Source organism: Truncatella angustata (genome assembly GCF_020726525.1).
Source record: "Truncatella angustata strain MPI-SDFR-AT-0073 chromosome Unknown BKA67scaffold_3, whole genome shotgun sequence".
Taxonomy (NCBI): domain Eukaryota; kingdom Fungi; phylum Ascomycota; class Sordariomycetes; order Amphisphaeriales; family Sporocadaceae; genus Truncatella; species Truncatella angustata.
In genome coordinates, this window is record NW_025763383.1 from 2,384,234 (window position 1) to 2,404,562 (window position 20,329).

Here is a 20,329-nt window from a genome sequence, read left to right on the forward strand (position 1 = left end):
CAGTCTTTCCTTCCGTTGCAGAGGCATGCCTGATCCCTTATTGAAATCATAAAGTGCAGCTATCAGGTGTGTTTGTGTGTGGGTTTTTGTAAAGAAGAAAAAAAACAGCGAGCACAGGGAGATACCTGAATTGGAAACAGCCACCAGATTGTCGTCTGAGTAAAAGCAGGTCTATGTCAAGTAGCTGTCGGGTTGTTCACGCGAAGCGCACCAGCAATCGCTTGAGACGTCCATATTATAAATGCACTTTACTCGAATGTTCTAAAGCTCCACCAGACAAGCGTCACTGAATTAAAGTTGGTTATTTCTCTCAAATAATGTCATGTTGTAGTCAATAAAGCCTGTTTGTCGGCCATATATTCCAGTAGATCAGCAAATGACTTAAAGAAATGCCAATATGTGAGCAGGTCAATGTCCTGAATTTTAAATTACGCAACCAAAAGCTTGTCTAATAGCTGTCTAGGTTTGTAGATGATAACGATCACATAAAGATCGCAGTTGGGGGTGCTGCACTGCCACAAAAAGGAATGTAGCCAAAATCGTTGTACTTCGAAACAATCAAAGTAGAGAGCAAACCACCAACCCTCTATTCGAATGCATGGATCAGATTTCATTGTCATTCTGCGAACTCCCAATACCTAGGGCATCGTGGTTTGACTCTTGTCAATGACGATTGGTGACCTCTCAGAAGGAGACACTGCCTCTCATCCATAGTCGTCTACTTGAAGTTCGATATAACTAGATTGAAGGTGTTCTTCCAACACCTGAAATCACTACACAGAAGACTCAAGGAATTAACAGCTGCTTACGCACTGTTTCTATGCTTGTAACCGAGGTCCAAACCTGCAGTAGTCCGTTATTCGCCGAAGAATTTAGCTGCGAGTGCACGCCAACGGTTGGAGGGGATGTCAAATTCGAGATGTATTTAGGTGCTCATGGGTTGAGGATGCTCGAGAAGGGGACGTCCCAGTACCAAGCAGTGCCTACCATAGCTCCAACGCTCATGGTAAACGCCATCAGGAAGTTGACATCGTTGTTGTCCAACAGGTCCCACCCACTCTCAGCAATTCGTGTAGGTTTGTGGTCTCCAAAGTTCGAAGTTCGGTGCTTGTCACTGGGGTCGTACGGGTTTTGCCCTGCGTCTTGAGCCCCGACTGTAGATGCGTCTGTCTTCTCCACGGCGTCCTTGCCCTCTCCTCTTAATATGCCTGCCTTGACATCTGCTGTCATCTTGAAATGCTCTATGGAGTTGGGGTTCCCAACCGTTGACGTGAGCACACGAATGCCACCTTCGCCTTCGACGATCTTACCAGACCTGACATCACGTACGCTGCGCTGGAACCAACCACCCAATAAGCTGTCCAGGACAGAGCCAAGTGCACCCCAGAGGGCTAAACCCCAAGCAAATGTGATCTTTTCACTTGCCACCCAGGCCTTACCACCTGCCAATGAGCCCATCGATTTCCCGCTGCAGAAGGGGAGGAAGCTCAAAGATGCTGTGACGACAATCATGCTGCCTAGAAGACCAGCTGCGAGACCCCACAACGTGACACCACCGTTCGTTCCTCTAGGCACCTTCCTCAGGTTCCAAGATGTGATAAGACGTGGACTAGTCCTCGAAAGAATACCCAGCTCAGAGCTGAATGTGTCTGCACAGACAGCCGCATAGTTTGCGATGATACCAATCACGAGGATGTCTCCCTTTCCCCAAGAGTAGCAGAAAGTACCCTGAGGGATTTCACCAGAGATGATAGCTTTCTTGCGCTGGTCGATCTGGTACGCATGCAGGAGCGTGAGGATGGAGGCAACCAAGGAATTCGCCAAGACCTGCACGTGAGTTCGTGGGCCTTCGCCCCCGGAGGTGCCTTGAGCGTTCAAAGTCATGGAGGCCTTAGCATCCTTCTTGATTTTGGTAACACGTGTGCCGGCCAGGAAGAACACGCAAAGGAGCACGAATGGCAAGTTCCAAGGATGAAATGCGTGCACAGCGGCCGTCAAAGCTGCAATGACGATACCGAAGGAGGTCAGAGAGTTGTGGGAATATGCGCGCAAGCATAGCGCAAGAGTTGCCGGAATTGCAATGATGGCTTTCATTTTGAGCTTGCTGTCTGTCTATCAACAAGTTGCAGTGTGGTTGTCGAGTAACCTCGAATTTGCTGCAATCAAGTTCTGCTGACATCATCTCAAGGCAGCATCCCAGCAGCAGGCACTTGAGCTGATAGCACCTGGTGTCAGCTGACGGCCAAGGTATCACGTTTGTTGCATCTGGACCGTGGTATTTCACCCACCACCGTACTCATACGTGTCCGCAATGCCGCCCACCAAAATAGTCATAACTCATGAGCATCTACATTCGAGTGTGCATATAATTTTACGGGCGGAATGACATCTCCTAGTCATGTAATATGTCCGAGAGGTTGGTTCCTCTGACTCGCACTGCCGGCTTTCGCATGCAATGCAAAGTTCAACCGATATGCTGCTATCCTCCAATAGTTATATGCGCTCTACCACTGCGCATGATGCATCCTTGACCAAATGCGGATACTTTGATGCCCACAAAGCTTGGCGTTAATGATCCGAGCTTATTTAGAGAACTGGTCGCGTTTCCTGCCTTTTGCTACTTGAATGTCTCACCCAGCCAATCCATATGTCAAATTCTTCATCCAATCGCTATGGCAACAATAAGTTTGAAGCTCCAGCCCATTTAGCTGGAGCTGTGTAACTGCATGATCATCAATGCGAGAAAGACATGGCATGTTTAAGGGTTACTTTATATATACAAAAAAATAAATGAAGCTGTAGCAAACCCGCGTGCACCCAGCAAGCAGATTTTACATAGCACCGCATTGCAGCCATGCCTACGCATCTAGAAAGTTCAACATCTCGATATGTGCCTCCGTCTACACCAGCCCCGTTGGTGATCGTGAGCTGGACTGTCCTGATACCGGCTTCTTCTTAGTGAGCGCTGAGGTAGTGATTGCCTCATGTTCTCATCATTATTGGACAATTGTGTCGGTGAGACTTGCATTGCAGCGTCCAGCGAAAACCATAAAACCAAGAGGACGTGCAGTCCAGTGAAATATGCCCCGGACAACACAGCTTTAGGCCGGGTGTCATAATCTCTTCGACGAGCATCCTTGCAGACGATGCCTGCGGACAATCGAATGTTTTGTTGCAGATCTGGATATACACTTTGGCTCAATACCAATATCGCCAACCTCGACAGCTTCAATATAGTTTAGCTTGCTCAAATAAAAAGGCCTGGTCTATGGCATGTCGGAAGCCGAGATACCGACTTCGATTTCACCCAAGGTAGATAGTCGAGCTAATGATGTCAGGGCCGTGTTCAAGAACCATGATTAACCTGATACAGCATCGTAAACATCTATTACCAAGTCATATCTCTATTGTTTCCAGCTTCATTCAGCCGGGATGACCGTTGGGGTGCTGTGCACTTATTGACTTCCTTTAGCTTTTGCCCTGTAAGCTAGCTTCAAATATCCAAAAAAGCGCTGTGCAGTTTTGAGACATTTACTCTCGGGGCTTGAATAATGGTCAGGTTCGACAGGGTGCTAAGAATCTGATTGGTCATATCGGTGTAACAGTATTCGATTTTGGCTGTTTACCCATTGGTAAAGAGCCTATCGACACTAGCTTGAGGCTTGGCATCCAATCTGGCGGGCATAACCGCCTCTGTACTACATCCTTAGCCCGTGCTATTCAGCAGCTTCCGATTATGTCAAATCATGACGCTAACATATGTCAAGACTTTGGCGAGCCGCGTGAACTTGACCGTTTTGCAATGATATGATAATGGCGGATTAAATGATCAGGGCCTCCCTCAGTCATGTTGAACGAAGTGGATGACTTCTCATGTGTCGGAACCGAATGTGAGCCTCCTTGCTGTTGCGACTCGGCGTTCGACCTCATCTATCCGTATATATAAGCTTTCCGCCTGCAGAACACCGAAAGCTTGGCAGCCCGTGTCCCACATAGTAGAATGGACCCTGCGAAATGTTGTTCCTTGAGTCTGATCTGGACTTGAGAATCTCATCTTCTGCGACTATCTCGTAGGTGCTCTTCAGGCAACAATGCTGGCGAGATCTTCGCATCATCACTAAAGTTGCGGCTAGCATGAAGATTCTGCGAGTTATCCCGATTCCACCTTGGAGGTCACAAGAGATACGATATTGGGGAAACAATACGTCCCCACGGCTAACGTGAGGATGCCGCGAATTTTACCGCTTGTTTACATCTTTGAAGTCTAATTTCACGCACCCTGGCTTGCCGCGTTTCCTGCCTCAAGTCACCCCTGTGCAGAGCGAGGGCTAAATGGAATGTTCTTTTTAGCTCACAACCACTCCCCGTTGTTTACAACTTTCTACAACGAGGCTGGTTGGAGCTTGACCACCGTTTGACGGTCGCTTGCCAAGCCTGCAGATTGGCGACAATGAATCTTCATCTCTAAAATAGAACGCAAGCAAAATGCATGGCTGCGTAAGATACAATGTAAAATTGATTCGTCTTTACGCTGCTGAGTTTAATTTGATTTATGATGGAGTATTGCAACAAAGACACCTCAGTATTATTGATTTGATTGAATGCAGATTCCGCCTGCACAACCCCAGTCACCTATATTGTTAGATGGCATGACTAAAACAGCTCCCTACGGACTTCCGAAAGACTCGCCTGACATAACCACACAATCGGCAGAGGAGCATCATGACCACTGGTCAAGGGCGAGTCGTCCATCAGCCTATTTCCCACAAACTTTCCTGATTTGGAAGATCGCAGTTTGCAAAGCTGAAATAAGTTTTCGCAAGTCTGATGGGCCACATGGACGCCGCAGCACGCACTGCATACCAGTGATCGCATGGTACATGTGGAAGCATCTCTCAGGTGGCTGTGATCTGCACATTATAAACCCTGATGCATCCCTTCCCTTTCTCATCAATCGTCCGCCAATCTCGCCTCTAGATCGTCGTTCTGCAGCTGTCCGTCTTGCCTCTAAGTTTTCTTGGCACTACTCTTTTCCTGGTAGACCCTCTCGATCACTGGAGATATGTGGAGAGGCAGATTTATCTCCACGGCAGTGTTGGCTCAAGCCATAGGTACATGGGCGGCCACAGTAACCTATGATTGGGAAGTCACTTGGGTCCATGCTGCCCCAGATGGCTTCTCCAGGCCTATTATCGGCATCAATGGCCACTGGCCGTGTCCACGAATTGAGGCCAATGTTGGCGATACGGTGGTGGTTAACTTGAAGAATAACCTGGGCAACGAAACAACGGGCCTTCACTTCCATGGTATCGATCAGATCAACAGCAACTTCTACGACGGAGCATCCATGGTCAACTCGTGCCCAGTCATACCGGGCAGCTCCACCTCTTATACATTCCTGGCCAATGCTCCTGGGACATATTGGTACCATTCGCACAATATGGGCCAGTATCCTGATGGCCTGCGTGGTGCCTTGATCATTCGCGACCCGCAAGACCCATACGCCGGCGACTATGATGAGGAAGTTATCCTTGAGGTGTCTGACTGGTACCACAACCAGACTATCTCCATGGTTCAGGCCATGCTGTCTCCGAACAACACCCAATGGCGTCCTCCAATTCCTGACAGCATGATTGTCAACGAAGGTGGAAACCCAAACATTGCCTTTGACGTCGGAAAGACTTACCGCGTCCGACTCATCAATTATGCTGCATTGACAGCCTTCATGCTCCAGTTCAGCAAGCACACTATGCAGGTCATTATGACGGACGGATCATATGTTCAGCAGCAGGCCACAGATCAAATACGCATCGCCCCTGCCCAGCGCTATGACGTCCTGATCACCGCCAGTGGAGGTAACAAGGGCCGGAACTTCCCGTACTTGTTCAGCATGGATTTGAACAGAGACTTTACGGAGAGTGCTGTATGGGACTTCAACACGACCGGATACCTCATTACAGACGCAGACTTGCCATATACTGGAGAGGTTATCGTAGATTCATGGCAACCATTCTTTGAAGGATACTTTTCCCCGCTCGACAATCAAGCTGCATTCGGCCCGGTGACCAAGACCTGGCAATTAGACTTTGGTCTTTGCTTGGATACAAGTGGAATTCCTCGGTATGTGCTGGTCTTGCTTAATTGTAGAACGGCGTTAACTAATACGTAGTATTTAGCATGTGTTTCAACAACCAGACATACATCACCCAGAAGACACCTACCCTGTATACTGCCGCTACAGTCGGTGATGACAACACGGAACCCGACGTATATGGCGCCGTCTTGCCCTTCATTGTTGAATATGGGGACGTTGTCGACCTGATTGTGAACAACCTCGATCCAGCGATTCACCCCTTCCATCTACACGGCCACCAGTTCCAAATAGTTGACCATCCTCTCAGCGGCGCCGGTGTCTTCAGCGGCGGTCAGGGGAAAAAGTATCCACCAAGGCGTGATGTCATCGCTATCAATGGTGATTCTCATGCTAGGCTACGGTTTGTGGCCAATAACCCAGGCATCTTTTTATTCCACTGCCATATTGAGTGGCATGTTGAGATGGGTCTGACGGCCACACTGATCGAGGCCCCCGAGAAGCTCCGCGACTATCCTATTCCGCAGGATATGATCGACTCATGTCAGGAACAGGGCATCCCGACTGAGGGTAATGCTGCTGGCAACATTGATGATCCACTGGACTTTTCGGGGTTTAACATAGTGCCGTCTTCGCAGTACTATGGTGCCCTGTGGCCGTACCCTGGTGGCCCTAATAGTAGGCGCGTCAAGCGAAATCCTATGAGGAGTACCAAGAGAAATACGAATGGCCGGGGTCGTATCACATGGTGACTGATGAACAGCTTGAATGGTTTGTGTGTTCCATTTAGTCGTCTATTAACAAGGCATCTGGATTAAGTGCAATATTGTCGCTGTGTTGATGTGGTGCCAGACGGTGTTGCCAGGTTGTGATGGCATGTAAATAGTAAAGTTCGTTGTGATGATTGATGAGTTCAGAGTAGATACAGATGAGGATTCGAAGTACGGTCGCCGAGCATTTGAAGGGAAAACACTGCGCAACGCAAGCGAGCATTGAACATTAATACAACAGTACAATAATTATCAGCTTGCCCGAGAAGGGCCTTTGTTTGAACAGCTGGCTCCTAAACCACCCTGTAATATAGTACACATAGTCGGAGTAAATAATTGAGACAGCCCATTCTGAGAATACCGGAAAGTCAGGAATTGTCTACAAGGACTCTGCAGATGAGGCTTGTACAGTCTTCCGGAGGACCGTTCTTTGACGTAGTATTGGTGGCTATGAACGGTCGATATTCGGGTTGTAACACAAAGCATGGCTCGGTCGGACAACGTGATGAGGTGGGCTTATATGCATCAAATCAACGGGGAAAAAAGCAAACAGGTGGCGGACAGTAATCTCGTCTTCAATTGTGATTGATTGGGCCCCTGAACGAGGCAAACCTGGAATTGAGTGGCCAGACAACTGGCTGTATAGAGACATGGGATGGCACGTCCGGTAATCGAACCACTTCAGTTCTAGTAATAGGTCTCCTCTTTATTGGTACAAAAGAATAGATTAGGGCCAGCCACGGCGGTTCTCTGCCCGAGCGGTGCATGCTTATTTCACAATGTGACCATATATCGGCTTGAGCAACTTTCTCGTAGGGTTACTATGGTAGACGTGGGCGTAACTCTTTCGCGTGATATCTGCAGCAGCGGCCGGTCCCCCTACATCGGGTTCATGCTGTCAGACTTAAGCTTCTTTTTCGGCTCAGGAACAAGATTAGATCAGAGCGGGACGGTGCCCGTGTCACTTAGTCTCGTGGCAACTATTACTATAGGCGGGACTATTCATGAGAAAGAACAGTATCACTGGTACCCCCAACTAGGACTGGAATTTGGTTGTTCGCTCACTCGTGCTGCATCTATGACGATCTCAGAACTAACCTGACCTAGTAAAATCCCGACTTCATGCAATGAATGACCAGCGTAGCGACGGAGGCTGCTAACCGAATCATCGCTAATCAGAATCCCATGCGGAATAGTGCGAGCGCCTCATTAACCTGCCTGCATTCAAGCAATTACTGATTCAACAGACACATCATCAAGATAAGTACCAGGGCGGACACCCAATGATGATGCTACAAGGGGCAGTCCATGGGCAGAGCAAATGCTTGGCTGCATGTAGGACGCTATTGATTCCAATGTATTATTTTCAGTTTTAACCTAGAGGCATCATCTGAAAAATCCTCCTAGTTTGAAGCACTTGAACACCTCAGCTCGACTCATTGACCCTAGAGCGTAGGCACTACGCATCGGATGTCCGAGCTGCTACTTACTGCAGGCATGGATGGTCCAAGAATCAGCCAGATCATGTACAGATGCAGACTTCGTCAAATCACGAGATTGACTAATGATGAGGGTGGCCCTCCCTACAAGAATCAACCAAAACCCATGCGAGCAATTCATTGCAAACGTGACATACAGTAACCGTTGGTCTTGCTAAATTGGAATGGTCGCATTGGAGGTAGCACCGTCGCCAGAGTGCAACAACGGTTTTGAGCCACCGAAACCCAGACTTCATCTGCTTCAGCTGGTACGGGGTCTAGGCTTGACCGAGAAAACGTTGAAGTTCCTTACCGTAACAGAATTATGAGATACTACGTGTCTGTTTCACAAGATGGGCAGTGAAGGATTTGGAAATTGACTAGCAATAGCGGCTATTTGTGAATATAAGTGTGGGAGGTTTTGCTATAGACTAGGAGCCATCTAGGAGGAGTACTACTGTAGTATTAATAGCATGGCAGAAGATGACCTCGGGACCTGTGTAGACTCTGCAGCTAAGAAGTGGTTCATTGAAATGCGACGGATGGGTCCTGGATTGGCTGTGGCTTCTCGCGACAAATCTAAGTGACCTGTATGCTCGTTATCAATTCGCGGGCAGCTATCACCTTCTCTCAGCCTGCGGCGATAATTATGATAATCGGACTTCAGAACATCTACATCGACATTAAGCCGGCTGAAGGTGTAGCTGAACCATATCTTAACGGTGGCTTTAGTGATAATAAGCTTCAGGGGTTCAACACCCGGGGAAGAGTTTCTCCACTCCCGCCCCGACTTGAGGAGACCATGATCATCTTCAAACTTTCACCATGAGGCGTTGACACATGCCAAAATTCATCACTTTTTCATTTGGTCTCGATGAGCCTAAAACCCAAATTGTCATTGAATATCATGACATCAGTACGTATATTTGTGCGCCATCCAATATGGACTTGAGACAGCTTTGCAGTAGTGCCCTCGGGCTCGAGGCTCTGCTCAATTCGGCAGACCAAGCTTCCAACACGACAGAAAGAGGATGAGGTTCGAACGCAAGTGTCTCCCATCCGGTGCCCTGGCCGAGCTCGCATCTATGATCGAGTCTTGTCGCGCTCCTGTCATATGGCGTACGGGCTCATGCAAGTTGCCCGCAGTTTTCCAGCAAAGCAACAACAGCTTTTTAGTGTACACCGAACCAGTTGTGCGCTCGGCTCTCAATCTACGGGTTCGTTGACTTCATTGAACTTAGATTCCAAGATTATGCAACTGTCCGTCTTCACTAAGGGTGGCCCAGTTGCGGCACTGTTCCTGCATTGTAATCGAGCATATTTCACATGCTATGCCTGTAAGTCTAAGCTAGTGTTGACGTGAAAAGTCTACAGGTGTTGCTCAGCGCCTCGTATCTTGCCAGCGGCAAGCTGGCATTGGAGCGAGATTTCGAAATGACATCTTTTCTTGAAAAGAAGCACCGTGCTCACGCAGCAAGATCTAGCCGAGGTTTGCAATTTGGCCATGCGTGATTAACCAGGTTTAAAAGAGAAGAGAAGAAAAGAAAAGAAGAATATCATCCGAACTCGATCGACTTGTTCAAGGACAAAGAAGCCAATATCAAAAGCCTGAGCTGAGATCCACGTTAGGTGGCAGAAGTCTATTCAACCGCTCCCATCATGCGTGCAGCGTACGGGATCGCGTCGGCGAATCGAGTTCGGACTCGCAGCTAGCGAGGCCAGGTCCACTAATTTTGCGCAGAGTGCCAAAGTGTCAACTGAAATTGAGGCTAAGCACATCACCTTAATTCTTTCCCCCTTAAACGAGTTTCCTTGCGCACGGGGGGTGGGCCTCTAGTGAATCTCTCGTATCTCGTTATCGTTGTTTCGTTGTTTCGTTGTTTCGTGAGCGGAAACTCTGCGCTGCGGCCCTCACTTCGCGGAGTTCCCCAACGGCATAAGACCCACCACCGCCAACGCTTGATAGACACCAGAACAGGGTCAGCACGAAACAATGACAGTCCGGCCGTTTTCGAGTCTCCTGTCCTGTGCGCCGTTTCAGGTCACCTATGCTATTGGTGTCAGGCTCACGAATACGGGCTGTATAGCTGTGCTGTGGTATTGGATCTGGTACTAGATCTCAGGACAGTCATGGCTTTATTGTCTGGAGGTCGCTAGACACGTTTTACTGTCTGAATCCATAGGGTCAGATAGTCAGACACCGGACAGTGTTACGGAACACTAGGTTGCCGTGGGATTTGTGCATAACGTTAACACATTGCATCGCCGGACAACGCTTCGCACGGCATGGAAGCCACGCCTTAGCTTCAGGTGGTAGCCAAATCGTCGAGAGTCATCGTCCTAAAACGGAAATGAGATGGTTATCATCCAAGAGGCTTCGGTCACCGAGGGGTCGCAGGACCGGATCTGCCACCGGTACACAGGGATCGGTCACAGAGGGCGTGTCTATTCACCATTCCCGTTCGTACACCCCATAAGCTTTCTTGTCTACACGGACGACCAGAGTGATATGATGATACCGATATGGGGACGCGCTAGTGCATGTTATATTGGTGTCTGTCTCAGATCCGAGCTGCAACAGCTTGATATATAAGATGTTGACATTTCCTCCGTCGTCTTAGCTTTGACCATATCATATCACACAACTTCAGGATTCTGAGAGCCGCAACCTTAATAATGGCGGACCAGATGGCATATCTCCTCTTTGGAGATCAATCACTCGACACACATGGCTTCCTGGCCGACTTTTGCAGACAAGGGAATCCGAGTATTCTCGCAAAGACTTTCCTCCACCAAGCTGGCGACGCATTGAGGGAAGAGATCGACAGGCTGCCGCGATTGGAAAGACAGAAGATCCCTATTTTCAGGACACTGCAACAATTAAACGAGAAATATCACGCCCAAACGATCAAATGCCCAGGGATCGACAGTGCGCTGCTGTGTATAACGCAACTGGCCCATTATATCGAGTGAGTATTGGGTATTGCGACAATGCGATATTATTGGGAGAGTCAGGAGCTAATTCGCAAATAGTCGATCCGAGAAAGAATACGAGGATGCCACCACGGCCAATAATACATATCTTTCCGGTCTATGCACTGGTCTCTTCGCTGCGACAGCGATCGCTTCGAGCCCGTCGCTATCATCGCTTCTTCCGATCGCCGTTCAAGTGGTCTTGATGGCATACAGAGTTGGGTCCCACGTGGCCTCATTAGCAGATCGGTTAAGCCCTTCGGTTGAAAAGTCCGAGAGCTGGACATTTGTTGTCCCCGGAGCCAAAGAAACAGAGGCCAAGTCTATCCTCGCGGAGTTTCACGAGTCTGAGGTGAGAACAATTAATACTGGAGGAATAATAAGCATCATTCTAACTAGCTGCTAGGGAATTTCGCAGGCCGCCCAGGCCTATGTAAGTGCTGTGTCCGCCAGTAATATTGCGGTCTCAGGTCCTCCAACAACGTTGAAGTTTCTTTTCAGCAAAGACTTGTTCGACTCGAGGCCAACAGCCATTCCAGTGTATGGTCCATACCATGCCGCGCATCTTCACGCTTCTACAGATCTAGATAAGCTTCTGAAGCTAAATGACCCGGCTGTGACTGCTGCCCTAACAGAATCTAAGCCTCGCAGCCAGGTTATGTCCTGCGTTACAGGCAAAGCTTTCACCGAGACCAATACCAAGGCTCTATTGAAGGCAGTCGTTCATGAGATACTGAACGAGCCGCTTTTATTCCACAAAGCACTGGCGGGCAGTCTCCATAATGCTAGCGACTTCAAGGGATCCAGAGTGCTGGTGATTCCATATGGTCCCACTCAGGCCGCCAGCACGCTTGCGAATTTGTTGAAGGCAAAGACAAATTTGGAGGTCATCCTCCGATCACCACCACAGGTGTCACGTGATTCTCATGCTGCCTCCATTGGCAATCATGGTTCCACTGGCAAGTGCAAACTCGCCATTGTTGGAATGGCCGGTCGCTTCCCAGATGCCGCCAGTCACGAAAAGCTTTGGGAGCTCCTGGAAAAGGGAATTGACGCTCATCGCGTCGTACCCGCGGACAGATTCCCGGTTGACACTCACTTCGACCCCACAGGAAAGGCGATTAATACCAGTCACACTCCATATGGCTGCTTTATCGAGAACCCTGGTTTGTTCGACCCTAGGTTCTTCAACATGTCGCCTCGTGAGGCCTTCCAGACAGATCCCATGCAGCGCATGGCACTGACTACGGCATATGAGGCGCTGGAGATGTCGGGATACGTGCCTAACAGGACGCCATCCACTCGATTGGACCGAATTGGCACATTCTACGGTCAGACCTCAGATGACTGGCGTGAGATCAACGCCGCTCAAGAGGTGGACACCTACTACATCACTGGTGGTGTCCGGGCGTTCGGCCCTGGGCGTATCAACTATCATTTCGGCTTTAGCGGTCCAAGTCTGAACATTGATACTGCCTGTTCATCCAGTGCGGCTGCTCTGCAAGTTGCCTGCACATCACTGTATGCGAAAGAGTGCGATACTGCAATTGTCGGTGGTCTCTCATGCATGACCAACTCAGACATTTTCGCAGGTCTCAGTCGTGGCCAGTTCCTTTCCAAGAAGGGAAACTGTAACACATTTGACAACGATGCCGATGGCTACTGCCGAGCTGATGCTTGCGCCTCAGTCATTGTTAAGCGCCTCGATGATGCACTTGCGGATAAGGACCGAATCCTCGCCGTTGTCCTTGGCGCACAAACGAATCATTCGGCTGATGCCATTTCCATCACGCATCCCCACGGTCCTACTCAGTCTGTACTTTCCTCTGCCATTCTGGACGACGCTGGTGTTGATCCCCTAGATGTCGACTACGTTGAGATGCATGGTACTGGTACTCAGGCTGGTGACGGAACTGAGATGGTTTCTGTTACCAATGTTTTCGCCCCTGCCAACCGCCACAGAGCTGCTGACCGACCCTTGTACTTGGGTGCTATCAAATCAAACGTTGGCCATGGAGAGGCTGCTTCTGGCATCACGGCGCTTAGTAAGGTTCTCATGATGCTCCAGAAAAACTCTATCCCACCTCATATAGGAATCAAGGGAGAAATCAATAAAACTTTCCCCAAGGATCTTGGCGAACGGGGTGTTAATATTGCGTTCCACAAAACTCCTTTCCAGCGCAAGGATGGCAAGCCTCGCCGGGTCTTCGTCAACAATTTTAGCGCTGCTGGAGGTAACACCGGTCTTCTCTTGGAGGACGGCCCTCGCTACAAGCAAGCGGAGACTGATCCCCGCAGCGTCCATGTCATTACGGTCACAGCCAAATCAAAGTCAGCTATGATCCGCAATGCGGAGGGTCTGGTTCAGTGGATGGAAGCGAATACGTCAATCCCTGTTTGCGACGTAGCTTATACATCAACGGCCCGTAAGATTCAGCACTACTGGCGTATGAATGTTGCTGCTGGAAACCTATCAGAGGCAGCTCAAGCTATCAAAGACCGTCTCAAGTCCAACTTTGTCCCTGTGTCTCCAGAGCAACCAAAGGTCGCTTTCATGTTTACTGGCCAAGGCTCTCACTACGCTGGTCTCGGTAAAGAACTCTACGCACACTTTTCAGTCTTCCGCGCCGCCATAGATGAGTACAACCAATTGGCAAACATACATGGCTTTCCATCATTCCTGCCTCTCATTGACGGTAGTGAGACAGAGGTTGGCAAGCTTTCGCCTGTCGTTGTTCAGCTTGGCCTTTGCTCGTTTGAGATGGCGTTGGCTAAGCTTTGGGCGTCGTGGGGTATTCAGCCCGGTGCCGTTCTTGGTCACAGCTTGGGTGAGTATGCTGCTCTTAACGTTGCCGGCGTCTTGTCTGCGAGTGATACCATCTACCTCGTCGGCGCTCGCGCTCAGCTGCTAGTTGAGAAGTGTACGGCTGGGACCCATGCAATGCTGGCTGTTCAAGGCTCTGTCGATACTGTCAAGGAGGCCCTTGGTGCTCGTGCAGAGTCTACCAATGTAGCCTGCATCAACGGACCGCGTGAGACTGTATTGAGCGGAACCTCTAACGAGGTTGCCGAAATTGCCGAACAGCTTGGCGGTGCTGGTTTCAAATGCACCCAACTGAAGGTACCTTTTGCGTTCCATTCTGCTCAGGTTGAGCCCATTCTCGATGAGTTTGAGAGTCTTGCTCGATCTGTTAACTTTGAAACACCGAGGATACCTGTCATCTCCCCATTATTTGGAAAACTTGTGGACGATGAGCCAATTAACCCTACTTACTTGCGCAATCACGCCCGCGAAGCCGTCAACTTCTTGGGAGGTCTGGTTTCGGCTCAGCAATCTGGCATGATTGATGAAAAGACAGTCTGGCTCGAGGTTGGCCCTCATCCTGTCTGTGCCAACATGGTCAAGGCAGCCTTCGGGGCTACCACGATTGCTGTGCCCACTCTCCGTCGCAATGAGGCCACTTACAAGACCCTTAGCAGCACGCTTTGCACTCTTCACTCGGCTGGTCTCAATCTGGACTGGAACGAGTACCATCGCGATTTTGATGCATCTGTTCGCCTGCTTGACTTGCCTAGCTACTCCTTCGACTACAAGAACTATTGGCTTCAGTACACTGGCGACTGGAGTCTCACCAAGAACCGCGGCGTACTAGCGGCTCCAGCCAAGGCCATTGAAGCAGCTAAGCCCAAGCTTTCTACTACCACTGTCCAGAAGATCACCAAGGAAGAGATCAAGGGTGATGTTGTCATCATTGAGACTGAGTCAGACATGGCTCGTGAGGATTTGCGACAGGTCTGTTCTGGCCATCTTGTGAATGGCACAGCTCTTACGCCATCTTCGCTCTATGGCGACATGGCGATCACCATTTGCGAGTACGCATACAAGTTGCTTCGCCCTGACGCCACAAATATTGGATGTAATGTCAGTCACATGGAGGTGCCAAAAACTCTCATATTCGACACCAAGGCTAAGAGTCAAATTCTTCACATGTCTGCCAAAGCCAATGCCGCGGAAGGATTCGCTGATCTAACCTGGACTACCGGTGAAGGTGCCTCAAAGATTGAGCACGCCAGCGCCAAGGTCTTCTTCGGAGACAACGAGCAATGGCTCGGCGAGTTTGAACGTGTTAGTTACTTGATCAAATCTCGGGTTGAAGCGCTCAAGGCTGCAGAGCAGCGGGGCGATGCTTCCAAGATTGGTCGCGGTCTTGCATATAAGCTGTTTGCTGCTCTTGTCGACTATGACCGCCGCTACCGTGGCATGGAGTCGGTCGTCCTCGATAGTGAAACTTGTGAAGCCACTGCCAAGGTTGTTTTCCAAACAAGTCCCGAGGATGGTACTTTCCACACAGCCCCTTACTGGATTGATAGTGTCTGTCACATCTCAGGTTTCATTCTCAACGGTTCTGATGCCGTTGACTCGCGTGAGCAAGTCTTCATTTCTCATGGATGGGGTTCCATGAGGTTCGCAGAGCGCCTGTCAGCCGATAAAACCTACCAAACCTACATTCGCATGCAGAATGTCAAGGGCACCAAGATGATGTCAGGTGACGCCTACATTTTCGAAGGCGACAAGCTCATTGGTCTTGCTGGAGATGTCCGTTTCCAGGCCATCCCTCGCAAGGTCCTAAACATTGTGCTACCTCCTCAAGGTGCCGCTGCTGTCTCTGCCGCGCCAGCTCGCGCTGCTCCAGCATCTGCTAAAACCGCTGTTAAGCCTGCTACAAAGGAGAAGAAGCAGGTTACTTCATCCAACTTGCCAGCTGTGAACAAGAAGCTGACTAAGAACTCCGTGGTTGTCCAGGTTATGGAAATTATTGCCCAAGAGACTGGTGTTAGCCATGACGAGCTTGCTGACAACATTGCTTTCTCTGATCTTGGCGTCGATTCTCTCATGGGTCTCACCATTAGCGGTCGCCTGCGTGAGGATCTCGAACTTAACGTGGACTCTCATGCTTTCAACGATCACGCTACGATCGGTCTCTTCAAAACTTTTTTGGCTCAATTCGAGACATCAGAGACGATCGTTGTTGAAGAGTCGACTGTCTCTAGCGGATCTTCTGATACAGCTGACATGGAATCCGACTCTGACGTGACCACACCTCCAGATGATAGCGATAGAGGCTCTGTCAAGGGCGATGCTTCCGGTGAATCCAGTCTTGGCGAACTTCAAGATATTGTTCGCTCAACCATCAGCGATGAGATGGGTGTCGAAGTTGAAGAGATTATCGCTGCCCCTGATCTGGCTGCCCTCGGTATGGATTCTCTTATGAGCTTGTCCATCCTCGGCATTCTACGGGAGAAGACTGGTCTAAATATCCCTTCTGACCTTCTTGGCCATAACCCTTCGCTGAAGGATATCGAGAAAGCTTTGGGTATTGAAAACAAGCCTAAGCGTGCCGCGCCTGCCTCCAAGCCAGCAGCCAAGTCTGTCAAAACCGTGGTGAAAACTCAAACTGCTGTGAAGGTCCAAGAGGTCGTGGTTGACGCCTATCCCCACCGCAAGGCCACCTCAGTCCTGCTTCAAGGCAATCACCGTACCGCCACCAAGCAGCTGTTCATGATCCCTGATGGAAGCGGTAGCGCTACTTCATACACGGAGATTTCAGAGATTGGGTCAGAGGTCGCCGTTTGGGGCCTCTTCTCTCCATTCATGAAGACCCCGGAAGAGTACAAATGTGGTGTCTACGGAATGGCCACCAAGTTCATCCAAGAGATGAAACGTCGTCAGCCTGTGGGTCCTTATGCTGTGGCTGGCTGGAGCGCGGGCGGGGTCATTGCTTACGAGATTGTGAACCAGCTCACGAAAGCCAACGAGGAAGTTTCCAACTTAATCATCATTGACGCTCCTTGCCCTGTCACTATTGAGCCGCTTCCTGCTGGTCTGCATGCTTGGTTCGCATCTATCGGTCTGCTTGGCGAGGGTGATTCTGTTGCGGCCAAGAAGATCCCTGAGTGGCTACTCCCTCATTTCGCTGCTTCAGTCACGGCGCTGTCCAACTACACTGCCGATCCAATCCCAGCCGATAAATGCCCCAAGGTTACTGTCATTTGGTGTGAGGATGGTGTGTGCAAACTCCCAACCGACCCTCGACCTGACCCTTACCCGACAGGTCACGCCCTCTTCCTCCTGGACAACCGCGACGACTTTGGCCCTAACCGTTGGGACGAATACCTTGACACTGGCAAGATGTCCTTCCACCATATGCCGGGTAACCATTTCTCCATGATGCACGGCGACGCAGCCAAGCAGCTTGGAAGTTTCATGCGCAGCGGCATGTCTTCATGATCCTCGCTATCACTATATTCATTTCTCGGCTTTCTTAATCAAATCATGTATACCTTCGCAATACGCTCTTTGTACAAACATACTTTCATTATTACCAGATGGTGAATCTCCTCCCCCCCCGGTTTTTTTGTTTTTGTTTTTGGATCGTTGAGGATATCATTGACACCTGGCGTTCGTGTTTTCGATGTGGAGTTTGAGTATGAGTCATTACAATAGATCACCGCCACATACTGGCGAGCATGATAAACCGTAAATTCTATGATATTATTTAAATTATCGATATTTTCCTCGTAGTCTTCCAATTTTCGACTGGTTGCTTGAATTTAACTCAACGCCAACATAACAACTGTCCTTTTAGTCTTGTTGATCTACCACCGTACTATTCTTCTTGGGGCTGGCTTGTTGTCGTAGAGAACATATATATAATCATGGTAGATGGCACCCATACTGTACTTTTCCAACATATAATGAGGCCACTAGCGGATCGGGAGAATAAAAAATGGCCGTTGGCCTTCCTAGCAGAGCATATAGCGCCACGACAATGATTAATTAAAGCTTTAGACAGAAGTTTAGATCTTCCAATTGCATAACAATATTTGTTCATCCTTATATATCTACCAACTTCCTATGTCTTCCATACTTATTATCATTGTACTTAACTCTAGTGAAAATCAACTGTTTTTTTTTCTTGTCGAACCGAGGATCGTTTCTTGTGCGTACGTTGCTCAAAGTCTCATATCAGTCACTGGTGGTAAATGATACATTGAGAAGGCATCCTTCTTCCTCAGTTGGTGTTCGTGAATACTTTGTAGGCAAAGGTATGCCTATTTCTAGTACTCAATTAGTCTAGGAATGAACGTACTTTGTTATGTGAGCAATTGCGACCAAGCATGGCCAATGAGGGCTTCTCGAGTATCTCCATAAGCCAAAAACAAAGTCTGTGTAAGTAAGCCCACAATTCTGCCATGGAAACATAAATTGAAAGTTTTCGTCATGACTCAACACTCTGTAAACAGACGGACTATGAGTAGCCACATGGCTTCTAGAAGAAATACTCTGGTTCATGCAACCCGGCATCAAGATTGCAGTATCCGACTGCATCAATTATTAATCTCATGACCAAATCGATATTAGGGGGCACTTGTACTAGCTGACGGATCGTGCGACGATGCGCAGCGTACGAAGAAGGAATTCTACTGTTACACTGCATGTGTACTCTATCACAACGTGTTCACGTTTATCACAAGAGATCAAGGATCTGCTCGAAGAATATCCAAGCGACGGGTTCGCGCTGCTTGCCTTTACCACGGCGGAGTACTCGATTGGTGCAACTCCGGCGTCCACGGTATCAACTACCAAGGAATTCATAGACTGATGATTCTTAGCCCCCAAAGAGTTTATTGTATTGGTCATCGGACATGCCAGGCGACTACGGGTATCTTTCAGATGCTTGAAATGATCCTTGAGATCCTTGAGATCCGCCGTTCCGCTTGCTTAGGCGTATCGGATGAAGAGGTCCCACACCTGGCTCCGACCGCCAGGAGTCGAGGCAACCACCGCCGCTTTCCGCGTCAATGCTCATGAGGCGGCGACGTTACACGGCAGGCAGACGAGAGGTCACACTCTCGAATCCTACCACGACTAGTCTGTCTAATATGCGGCGATCGTGTCACCGTCACAACATAACGAGCGTTTATTCCGAGGATCTATGCCATAGGCTCTCGGGGACAAGATTCCGGCTTCCACACAGTCCACAAAGGGTTGGGACCATCTCCAGGATGAGAACGTGTGCTAGATGCATCGATATGCATACCATTGTATCTGTAAGGGTGGGCCCCTCATTTCTCCCGAGACCGGGGTCTTTCGTTGACGTGGATGACTATGCGAAAAGGAAAACTGGCTTTGAGAAAGGAGGCAGTTTTGAAGGTCCTTTTAGTGAAACGTCACAGTCCCATCATGACTATACCCATCTTGATGCCCCGGACTCATGTTCTGAACTTCGGCAATTCGCAGTACGATGAGATTCAGCGCCGTTTGGAAGACCGTTACACTTCTGGTGCTGGTGCCGATGCTATACCCAGTCCCCACATCCCAGATGCAATCGACACCCCCATAGTCACCGCGATCGAGGTTCGCCTGTTAAAGCTTATTTCTAAAAAAGAATTAAGAAGAAAAAGATAGTTGCAGCTTTGGACGCTATTCCTCTTCCAGATAATCCCTGCTGCGAACAAAAGCTTGCAGATCCATACTTAAGCGTGGACGTCATGGAGTTCTTTTCTTTGGTCGCATTTGATTGGAACGGCGTTCATGGCCGGCCTGCATTGTTGTTTATTATTTATCCTTGCTCACGTCCCCTGCGTTTTCTCATCTTTGCCCTAACTCCATGCAACATGTGGAGAACAACGTTTCTTGAAACTTGGCACACGAATGCCCTTTGCTTGCGAAGTGGCCGAATTCAGGATCGAAACGATTGCCTGATCGTAGCAAGAAATTAATTTGTCAGATTGTCAAGCCGGGGGAGTAGCATTCGAGCTTTCCGCGTCACATGTTCGTTTTCGAGAGAGCTCTCCATGGAGATACGCGCAGGCAGTGCGATGTGATCCCTGCCATCTCGTCTCAAAATAGACTGCAGCATAAAAATAATGGGCTGAAATCCAACCCCCAAGTGTATGACAGTTTCAAAAAATACTGAGTTTGGGTGGTTTGCGGCAACTAAGCTCTACAAGCT

At 49.2% G+C, this 20,329-nt stretch overlaps 3 protein-coding genes across 3 annotated transcripts; 2 read left to right on the plus strand and 1 right to left on the minus strand.

The window, feature by feature from the left end:
- Positions 1-933: 933 nt before the first annotated feature.
- Positions 934-2,094, minus strand: BKA67DRAFT_516320 (integral membrane protein DUF92-domain-containing protein; the record flags this gene model as incomplete). The annotated part of the gene is made up of 1 exon (XM_046097799.1): positions 934-2,094. One exon carries the CDS (start codon positions 2,092-2,094, stop codon positions 934-936), a length of 1,161 nt encoding a protein of 386 aa, XP_045959918.1.
- A 2,968-nt stretch (positions 2,095-5,062) lies between these two features.
- Positions 5,063-6,843, plus strand: BKA67DRAFT_514915 (Cupredoxin; the record flags this gene model as incomplete). Its single annotated transcript, XM_046097680.1, has 2 exons — positions 5,063-6,120; positions 6,177-6,843. 2 exons carry the CDS (start codon positions 5,063-5,065, stop codon positions 6,841-6,843), a joined length of 1,725 nt encoding a protein of 574 aa, XP_045959919.1.
- A 4,172-nt stretch (positions 6,844-11,015) lies between these two features.
- Positions 11,016-17,601, plus strand: BKA67DRAFT_657577 (polyketide synthase; the record flags this gene model as incomplete). Its single annotated transcript, XM_046107138.1, has 3 exons — positions 11,016-11,308; positions 11,373-11,664; positions 11,719-17,601. The coding sequence occupies 3 exons, from the start codon at positions 11,016-11,018 to the stop codon at positions 17,599-17,601; spliced, it is 6,468 nt and encodes a 2,155-aa protein (XP_045959920.1).
- Positions 17,602-20,329: the final 2,728 nt, after the last annotated feature.